The sequence below is a fragment of the Pleurodeles waltl genome, chromosome 5, assembly GCF_031143425.1.
Source record: "Pleurodeles waltl isolate 20211129_DDA chromosome 5, aPleWal1.hap1.20221129, whole genome shotgun sequence".
Lineage (NCBI taxonomy): Eukaryota > Metazoa > Chordata > Amphibia > Caudata > Salamandridae > Pleurodeles > Pleurodeles waltl.
The window spans coordinates 174,215,630-174,226,558 of record NC_090444.1 but is presented as its reverse complement, the minus strand read 5'-3'; the positions used below and the strand labels follow the sequence as shown (position 1 = coordinate 174,226,558).

The 10,929-nt window shown below is 42.1% G+C and overlaps 1 protein-coding gene across 3 annotated transcripts in view; it reads right to left on the bottom strand.

Moving 5' to 3' along the window:
* Positions 1-1,767: 1,767 nt before the first annotated feature.
* The window catches only part of EPRS1 (glutamyl-prolyl-tRNA synthetase 1), a 488,457-nt gene continuing 479,295 nt past the window's right edge, over positions 1,768-10,929 (bottom strand). For all 3 annotated transcript variants that reach the window (XM_069233874.1, XM_069233875.1, XM_069233876.1), the window contains 2 exons: positions 3,545-3,609; positions 1,768-2,115 (listed from right to left, as the gene is read on the bottom strand). In XM_069233874.1, coding sequence (XP_069089975.1) covers positions 1,965-2,115; positions 3,545-3,609 — 216 coding nt within the window. In that variant the 3' untranslated portion in view covers positions 1,768-1,964. The remainder of the gene's footprint in view (positions 2,116-3,544; positions 3,610-10,929) is intronic.

Below are 10,929 nucleotides of genomic sequence, written 5' to 3'. Positions count from 1 at the left end.
GTACATTACAGTTAGGTCTTGTAGGTTATTTAAGCTACTCGACCTGCAGGTCTAGTAACATTTTACGAGGCCTGGTTAGTATGTTTTTTTGGTGTTATTTAAGGGGGAAGATGTGTAGTGACATAACCATTAGAATGGTGTTCATAATCTAGAATGGGGAGATGGAATGTGCGATTTAAGATTAAATGTATGGGAGGAGAAAAAAGACTGCACAGGGAGTCAGATGTGTTTTCCATCACTGCTGCAATATACGCAAGGCTTCATGTCTGGGGCTGAATAAAGGACCATAACTGAGTGTCCACGTATCACTGCGAAAAAGCTAACTGAAATCCTACAGAGCTGTGAGTTCTAATGGCAACAGCGAGCTATACAACGCTCATAGTGCAACATCGTAAGTCAAGTACATACATTATATGTAACTAAAAACCGCTCTAATATGCCATTTTAGGGTATTTTGCCCTGGAAGGCCTTCTGTGAAAAATGAGCCAAAATACTTGTGCTCTTTAAACATCATATTAACCAACAAGGAAACTTCGTTCAGCAACTCCACAGCTAATACCAAAGTTTCAAATGGCTGAACCATGTAGGCAGAAGACTGAGTCCGGGGGTCTAGGCTAGGGATAACCTGAACCCAAACCTGCGAGCAGAATCAAACTGCATGCAGTTCAGAAAAACAATTGAAAGCTGAACTTTTTAAATTGTCTACAATAGGATTTTAAATCTGGAAATAGATGATGACTGAAGAACATCAGTCAAGGTTCTACCTCTCTGATCAAGAGAAGCCAGCGTAGGCAACCTCCAAGATTGTTAGCTGTCTGTGGCACATCATGCTCTACAAAACACCCACATAAATCACAAAAGGCAGTCGTCACACTGTGTAGTCAGCAATAGTTAAACTATCTCTAAATCCCAGGCAACATCCATGCTACTAAGTCATGTAAGCAGCCGGTAAAACGTCCAAACACGTTTTCGTTCACACCAATATACTACGCAGAAAGCCTAATCATTTCAGATCGCCTCCAAGCTATCCAACTGGATTGTAGATAATCACAAACATTTTACCACATCAATCAAACTTGCAACAAACTTGTCTCACCAGAATCGAAGACATATGTATCAAGAACACTCATACTACAGGAGCGTTCAGAAACAGAGTCTAATAGAAAATATTAGAACTGCTTGGAGGGCACACCCCAGACAACAGAAAGAGCTCTTAGGCAATATGAGAATGCGAGGTATAAAAGGGGCCAGAACATGAAGTACAGCAAAGTTTTGCATCACTGCAGTCTATCAATAGGTACATGTGACAGTAGCAATTCTGCTGAGGATAGTAGGCATTTGAAAGCATGCACAAACCCATCTGTGTGCACTGGTCCAGATGAGGTGACCCCGGTTCTGGTCAACAGGAGCTGGAACAGAGGTGCGTATAGAGGCAACAGATGGGAAAAGAACGAATCCTGGAGACCGCTTATAGATGCGCTGCACTGAGTTTCTTTCACCTTTGTAAACTATGAAGGAGTGAGGTCCACTAGAACAAGGCATAGTTTTCTCACAGGTTGAGGAGGAGGAACAAGGTGCGAGGTTAATAGCACTCCATCTGTGGTGTAACTAGATTAAGTCTGCGAAGTTTGGTGCTAAACTAACTATCTAGGAATAAACTGATGCTCCCAAGTGTTTCATCAACAGCAGCTATATTACTATTTTGTAAAAAAAAAAAAACACAATTAAGTAATAAAAAAAATATACATATTGAAAAATTAAGCGACATGAATTCACAATATAGATTTTATTGTCTGGGTGACTACAGAAAATGTTTTACAAGTTAAGGGTACCTCCAAACCTCCAATCTATTTCTTCAAGGAGTTTGTCTTGTAAAGGGTTCTGTCCACTAAACAGGTAACATTTGTCATGATTTCTGTGTTATTTAAAAAATAGTACGCGCATTTAGAGTTCAGGAGAGGGCATTAGTAACTGCGACCAAACAGGGTGTAGAACTTTGCAAGATTCTTGTTGCAGATACACTTCGACTCAGGCTGCAGCTCACGAAGGGGCTTGAATGGGATGCAGAGACTTTTCGCACCCATTGATGGAGCTCCAGGTTCAGTGTCTTGGTCCCTGGAGGAAAAAAAAAAAAAAAAAAAAAAAAGAGTCATCTCAAAGTCAACATGCTGTATTCTTTTTGTCACAAATTTGAGGATATTATTGTATTAATTTCCCATGGAGCTGTGTTATTGATGTTGCTCACTGCTTCACAAAGACTGAAGTTGATTTGTTATTGAAATCTCAAGATGACGGTGAAAGACTCATTAAGACCTTCACAATGTCTCTTGTGTCAACGTGTGCAAATGTTCCAAAAGACTTAGTGGTGTTTAGTTGGTTTGCATGTAGCTATACACCTATATCCACTTCCTATTGTGGAAAGCAAGTGTAATGCCCTTTAATGCTATGCAGTTACTAATTAAAAGGTCACGAGTGGGGCTAGCAACGTCTAGATGTTGCCTAACAATGAGCACAGATTTAGGGCCTGATTTAGAGTTTGGCGGCGGGTTATGACAGCGATCCTGTCCATCGTATTACGATTGCCATAGAATATAAAGGGATTGTTACAGGGTGGATGGGATATCTGTCAGGTTTGTGCTGGAGTAAACCCATCTGCCATCAGGCCCTAGGACTTTTGGTGAGGCAAGTAAATCATGCTGGCTCAGACAGAAGGACCATCCAGATTCTAAAATGACAAAAGATTATAACTGGAGATGGGATACAAAAGAGAACTGTTTGCTATTGTCTACAGAGATACTATAAAAGGGACTGTGGTCTGAGGCGTGAGCTTCAGACAGCAGTCGCTGAATAGCTTACGTTGTGCATGGACAGCAAAAACAATGGATAAGAGGGTATTGAGGAGCATGAGTTGTTGGTGAGGCGGAATGAAGTACAAGGAAGGGGGGGTGAATTGTTTTCCCAAGTGAGTCTTTGATTAATAAGCATAGGTATATTTTACGTTGTGGTAGATTCTTGTTCACACCTTCATGAATATTTTAACTTTTCACTCCTCCTTTGAAGTTTGCAAAGTTTTGAACAAAAACAGGCAGCAGGAGTAAAACATCCTCTTTAGGTTTTGTAGGAGAAATCCAACTTTAAAAGGTTTATGAGAGCGTATTTTCACATCAAAAACATTTGTTGTGATGAAAATGTTTCCTACATGTAGAGTTGATAGATGGTATGGCTTTCGCCAGATTCAATGGCAATATGGAATTTAACCAATTGAAACCTTACATCTCGACTTTAGGGCTATGTCAGGCCTTTGGGTCTCATAACAATTAAGAAAGTGCTCTATAAACAATAATAAAAAATGCAATCAGTCTAGAGAATGGGCTGTTTAAAAACAAAAAATGAAACAGAAAAATGAAAGGCTAAATATAACAGTGGTCACAATGTGATTCTCGAAGTGAAGGCACCTGTGCAGTGATATGTCAACAGGATTGCAGATGGGCAAACCAATGCCAGGCTACATAGCACTAGAAGCATACCACACAGTTAACTTTACCTGGCAGTAGTTTTCTTAATCCAGTCTTCACACTCGATTTCACCGCAGAATGGAATTTGAACAATCTTACGTAAATAAATAAAGTATGGGCATTAATGAAAGGTATTAGGCAGTATACATTTACCAAACGTTAAACAAATATTATAAATACTTAAATAAAAACGCGCATCTGTAACTCACATATGTAAGACTTATGTAAATATTCTCAAACATCCAAAAACTAAAATTCAACATTACATACCGAGCCCACAGAAAATGTAACTTACATGATCAGATCGAAATGGTTTCCTGCTCTTAATTCGGAGGGATAGTGATGCGATATGTTTGTGCCTGCCTCCTATACCACCCTATGACATGGCCTGCCACACAGTGTCTCCATCACTTAATTCTGGGTAAAAGCATTAAACTCCTTTTTCTAGTTAGTGAATTATGAAGAAAATATGGACAGTGTTAGTTACGGAAAAGGGTGACTAGAACGTCTTTACTTTTTTCCCCCACTAACAGTAAACAGTCGCAAATCGCTGTGATCATGTAGTGTGTGCCTGGTTTTAAATGCTTTTTGTTTCTGAAACAAGATCGTAGTTTGGTCTTTCAGTAATGTACCAATGTAGGAAACAAGCAGTCGGACATGCTACTTAGTGTTCACGAAATAACATCCTCTGTTTGACTTGAAACGAAAAACAAGTTCGCAACAATGTTTTATACATACCTTTGTTGCCTTTCCAATGTTGATCTGAAAATACCCCCGTTCAAGAAATGGCGTCGCTTTTGTTGTAGAGATGAGGTGCGGTAATGACGCGGACCGCACCGGAAGGAAAAACATATTGGTCACACCTGGCAGCACCCACGCACTCTGACCGCGGGGACCGCCTCTCCCCAGGCTACAGAGCAGCCTCAGCACCCTTCCTCTACTGTGCTAACCGAGGAGCCCCCGTCACTCCATGCCAGCCTGCGGGACAGCACGAGCACGGGTAGGGAAGAGGCCTCTCACTCCATCTCCTGTGGCTCCAGCTGTAACATGCGGTGCACGTGCACGGGTAGGGAAGAGGCCTCTCACTCCATCTCCTGTGGCTCCAGCTGTAACATGCGGTGCACGTGCACGGGTAGGGAAGAGGAGGCCTCTACCCCCGTCTCCTGTGGCTCCAGCTGTAACATGCGGTGCACGTGCACAGGTAGGGAAGAGAAGGCCTCTAACCCCGTCTCCTGTGACTCCAGCTGTAAGACATGCGGTGCACGTGCACGGGTAGGGAAGAGGAGGCCTCTACCCCGTCTCCTGTGACTCCAGCTTAAAGACATACGGTGCACGTGCAGCGGCAGGGAACAGGAGGCCTCTACCCCCATCTCCCGTGGATCCAGATGTAAGATGCGGTGCAGGTGCACGGGTAGGGAAGAGGAGGCTTCTAACCCCGTCTCCTGTGGCTCCAGCTGTAACAATTGCAGTCCACGTGCAGGGAAGAGGAGGCCTCTCACGCAATCTCCGGTGGCTCCTGCTGTAACACTTGCAGTGTACGTGCACGGGTAGGGAAGAGGAGGCCTCTCACTCCATCTCCTGTGGTTCCAGCTGTAACACTTGCAGTGCAGGTGCACGGGTAGGGAAGAGAAGCCCCCCTCACTCCATCTCCTGTGACTCCAGCTGTAAGACATGCGGTGCACGTGCAGCGGTAGGGAACAGGAGGCCTCTACCCCCATCTCCTGTGGATCCAGCTGTAACATGCGGTGCACGTGCACGTCTCCCGTGGATCCAGCTGTAACACGTCCAGTTAGGCGCGGAAGCCTATGTATGCCCCGTTGGAGCTTTATACTGGGGCCCCTGTGTCCTCTGTCCATCACTTTCTTTCCCTCCAAAACACTTTCCTTTGACTAACGCTGGAGTAGGTTTTTAAATAGCATTATCACACTACCGAAACATATTGGGGGATACGGGAGAAGGGACATATTTAACAAATACATTCCACTTAGCAAGTGCCAATAGCCAGGCATATCACGGTAACTTAGCCACAACCCATGGATCGATCGCGGGGGGCGAGTCGGGGTATTTCCTGACAGCGAACAATGAGCCCCTTTTAGAGTCAGGCCATGCTACCCCCTACTGGGCCAGGCCTCTGCCACTTACTTATACTCAAATCTTGCACATAAGCTCCTTGTGTAACAAAACAGTAAGCGACCTCTAGGGAACCTAATCATATCTTCACTAAAGTAATGGGTAACCAGACAGCTGGCTCTTCCACATTTATCTGAAGAAAATCTGCATTGCAATTTTCAAAGATAAGCATCTTGAGAACTTTGGAACTTTGAGTGTGTCACTGAATCTACAACGGCCATTTTAACTGTACATGCTGAATGATTCAACAATGTACATCACTTCAAGAACGTTAAAGCGCCTCTGCTACTTCAGCTATTCCCCTCTCCCCCCATTTCACAAGCGAAGACTCGGTCATTGGACCTTTCCATTCTTTTACCCTCGCAAATTGTATGCAGCAAATTCACAACCTCACGGTGTCCTACAGCTTCGGAAAGGCCGGAACTGCAGACTTCCAACAACCCCTAAAGACCAGCGGCTCCACTACAATATCTACTGTTGGGTTTCTGATTTTCACGAAGGCGCTGAATTCTGAGTCTCCCATTAGCTCTCACCCTCTGCCCCCCACTTCCGCTACTTTCATTCAACGATGCATTGATTTCGCTTTCTTGTGAGCCCTTTAGCCACCGGCTCTCGCAGGAGAGGAAGTATCATTCGCTTTGGTGTAAACCTGCGCCGTTGAAAGAGCTTCATTGCGTAGCATTGCCATGACAGGCTTAGGAGTCCTGGGTCTGCCCGATTCATTGGTTTAATACTTGCTGTAAAAAATGTATTTATACACTGACTGCGATTTAATCAAATTCAAATGGCGTGTGGTGTGATTTCTGACTAAATCACTCGAGTCAAAGATAAAGTACTATCTCTTCCTGCGATAGCAGCAGCACAGTTTAAGGAGCATGTCACTTCTCAGTTTCCCATTTCATTGTTTAAGACCCTTTAGACGTCATAGTCACTTCAGTCAAAAGCTCTTTATTATGCGCCTAGGCCATTGACGAACATGTTACTTACCTTCAGTAACGTTCTTTCCGGTGGACACATTAACAGCAGTTTCAATCAATCAATGATTTATAAAGTGTAGCAAATCATCCATGAGGTTCTCAAGGGGCTTGAGTTGCTCATGTAAAGATGAATCCCCAATCTAGTAGAATAGAAATCTTCTTTATTGAATAAGATATAATTCCAAACACACTTTAGTGGGAAGGCGAAGCACTTCTTCAAACCGCTCCTCTCATGACCACTCTCATCAACCCCCCTCACAACACTGCAGAATGTGCAGGTGATTACAGCATAATACAGGTTGTGGTAGTATGGTGCCCTATATGAACTATAACATACCATAACATATCCCCCCTTTTTTAATAAATAAAAACATTTCGTTAACGATAATGGTTACACAATGTACAAAAAATATTTGCAAGATGTGACTACATACCTAGGTTACATATAATCGCCTATCTAAAGTTTGACATGAATGATACTTATGTCAAGATAGGATTAAAATAAATATATTAGGTAACATTATAATTCAAGGGTTAACAAAACACAATGAAAATATGTACTATATGTATATATTCAAACTTCCTGAAACCTTATTGGTTGTGTAGTTCTGCACCCTCCCAAGTCATTCACAAATATAATCCTTCAACTTCCTTGGTTTGATCACAGAATGACCAATTCTACTTATTTTGCAAACATCAGCACCCTCATCATGTGGTACCTTATTCCCCCTCCAGGATATTATCCCTCACTTCTTGCTGTTCCTGATGCGCCCGAAATTGGTTCATCAATTATTTACCATCACACAGTGCCTCATCACCCTCTAGGGAAATGTTCCTTTTATCTTCCCAGGAGTTATCCCTTGTATCCTTCTCCAAATTCACATGACCTTGGTTCCACTATTGTCCATCATCTTTATAGTACCATTCAAACATCTGTTTTGTGCCCCCCAACTTTCACATTGGGACTCTCATCCAAAGCTTGTGTTCTCTGAGAACCACCATCAGTATCTACACTAGATTTGGATTGTCACTCTTCCTCTTATACAAAGAAATGGAAGACAAATGCCATCCTTCTCCATCACTCAGAAGGAGTGAATTGCAAAATATATGTTTCACCACTAAGGAATGGGAAAAACAACTTTGGTTTTTCCCAACAAATCCACTTATTTTAACTCCATCGCTGTCGCCATCTTCCACATGCACTGCCTTGCTTTTATGCCTAAAATTATAACATTTTTCACATGGCCTTTGTGCTTGCAACAAAGTTTCTTTTACAACATCCAGTGACCAATCAACCCTTTTAGCTGCCTTCAACTATCAGATTGTTATCTTTGGACATTGGAGTTCTTCCTCCCATCAGTTCGAAAGGATTGGATTCAGTGATCTGACTTGGAGTAATTCTGTATGCCCCCACTCTCTTGAGCAATTATCTACTCTACATTAGACTATTATTACTAGCCATCTGTACAATCCCTTTGATCACACAGCTAAACCATCTACAGCCCTGTTTCCTGCTCAGTGGTACACTGAAACGATTTTGTGCATTACACCATTTTTCCTTAAATAACCTTTGAAACAGTCAGACATGAACTACAGACCATTATCACTCAGAACATAGTTAGGCAATACTTCTCTCATGAATATTTTGTCCAGGAATTTAATAACACTGCTCGTATTAGCCCTTTGTACTATTTGCATTTCAGGACACTCAGCAAAGTGATCAATTAAACAATCACAAACTTGTTCTCCCTGTTCCCATATGGGCCCCATTATATCCTATCAAACTCTTTCCCCTGGCATCTCTGGGCTGGCTATGTGATGTACAGGAGGTCCAAGCATAACCCGGATCTTATCTGAATCCTCACATTGTATACAATTCATGACTTTCCTTTCTATTTCTCCGCCTAACCCTGAATACCAATACTTCACTCTACACTTCGTTTTACCTACACCTAAATGTCCTTCATGACAAATTTATAAGACCTTAGCTCAATTCCACCGGAGGAATAACTTTCCCTTTTATCAGCATTAAACCACCATTACAGGATAACTCGTCTCAATTCCCATTATGTCAATAACTCTTTTCCGACAGACTTCGTATCAGGCCAGCCCTCCAACATCATTCTACTCACATCCATAAGAACATCATCCTGTTCTTGTGCCTTCTCCCACTCATCACCAGAAATTCCTCAAAAATGCTTGCCACACAGAACTCTTCGAAGGCATCATCACTAACTTCACTCATTGGAAGTGGCATATGATTAAAAAAATCTGCTAAAGCTTTCTTTACTTCTGATATATATATGGAAAATGTCACTTACCCAGTGTACATCTGTTCGTGGCATGAGATGCTGCAGATTCACATGCTGTGCATTATCCTGCCATCTAGTGTTGGGCTCGGAGTGTTACAAGTTGTTTTTCTTCGAAGAAGTCTTTGAGTCACGAGACCGAGGGACTCCTCCCCTTTCGGCTCCATTGCGCATGGGCGTTGACTCCAACTTAGATTGTTTTTCCCCGCAGAGGGTGAGGTAGGAGTTGTGTATATAGTAAAGGTGCCCATGCAATGGAGTAAGTATGTATGTACATAATGTGTCTAAAAGTGATATATATTTACAAATTTACAAATGTACATGTTTTATCAACATATAATATACAATTTTCATCAACTTATAACGGCTACAGGCTCCCGGGGAGGCGGGAGGGCGCATGTGAATCTGCAGCGTCTCATGCCACAAACAGATGTACACTGGGTAAGTGACATTTTCCGTTCAATGGCATGTGTAGCTGCAGATACACATGCTGTGCATAGACTATTAAACAGTTATCTCCCCAAAAGCGGTGGTTTAGCCTGTAGGAGTTGAAGTTGTTTGAAATAATGTTTGTAATACTGCCTGTCCTACTGTGGCTTGTTGTGTTGTTAACACATCTACACAGTTATGTTTTGTGAATGTATGAGGCATCGACCATGTGGCTGCCTTACAGATTTCTGTCATAGGTATATTTCCTAGAAAGGCCATTGTGGCGCCTTTCTTTCTAGTGGAGTGTGCCTTTGTGGTAATAGGCAGGTCTCTTTTTGCTTTGACATAGCAGGTTTGAATACATTTCACTATCCATCTGGCAATGCCTTGTTTGGATATTGGATTCCCTGCATGAGGTTTTTGGAAGGCTACAAACAATTGTTTTGTGTGGGGAAATTGTATTGTTCTATCAATGTAATACATTAGTGCTCTTTTGATGTCTAATGTATGTAAGGCCCTTTCGGCTACTGAGTCTGGTTGTGGAAAAAAGACTGGGAGTTCCACCGTTTGGTTTAGGTGGAACGGTGATATAACTTTTGGTAAAAATTTGGGATTTGTGCGTAGAACCACTTTATGTTTGTGTATTTGTATAAAGGGTTCTTGTATAGTAAATGCTTGTATTTCACTTAATCTTCTAAGAGATGTGCTAGCTATTAGGAAGGCTACTTTCCAGGTCAAGTACTGCATTTCACAAGAGTGCATAGGTTCAAATGGTGGACCCATGAGTCGTGTCAATACAATATTGAGATTCCATGAGGGAACTGGTGGTGTTCTTGGAGGTATGATTCTCTTTAGACCCTCCATAAATGCTTTGATGACTGGGATTCTAAAGAGTGATTTTGAATGTGTAATCTGCAGATATAGCTGTGAGATGTATCTTAATGGACGAAAAAGCTAGATTTGATTTTTGTAAGTGTAATAAGTAGCTTACAATGTTTTTTGCGGACGCATGTAGTGGTTGAATTTGATTATTATGGCAGTAATAAACAAATCTTTTCCATTTATTTGCATAACAATGTCTTGTAGTAGGTTTTCTTGCTTGTTTAATGACCTCCATACATTCTTGTGTAAGGTCTAAATGTCCAAATTCTAAGATTTCAGGAGCCAGATTGCTAGATTGAGCGATGCTGGATTCGGGTGTCTGATCTGTTGTTTGTGTTGAGTTAACAGATCTGGTCTGTTTGGTAGTTTGATATGGGGTACTGACGACAGATCTAGTAGTGTTGTGTACCATGGTTGGCGAGCCCAAGTAGGTGCTATTAGTATTAGTATGAGTTTGTTTTGACTCATTTTGTTTACTAGATATGGAAGGAGTGGGAGAGGGGGAAAAGCGTAAGCAAATATCCCTGACCAACTCATCCATAACGCATTGCCCTTGGAGTGAGGGTGTGGGTACCTGGACGCGAAGGTTTGGCATTTTGCGTTTTCTTTTGTTGCGAATAGGTCTATTTGTGGTGTTCCCCAGCTTTGAAAATAAGTTTGTAGTATCTGGGGATGAATTTCCCATTC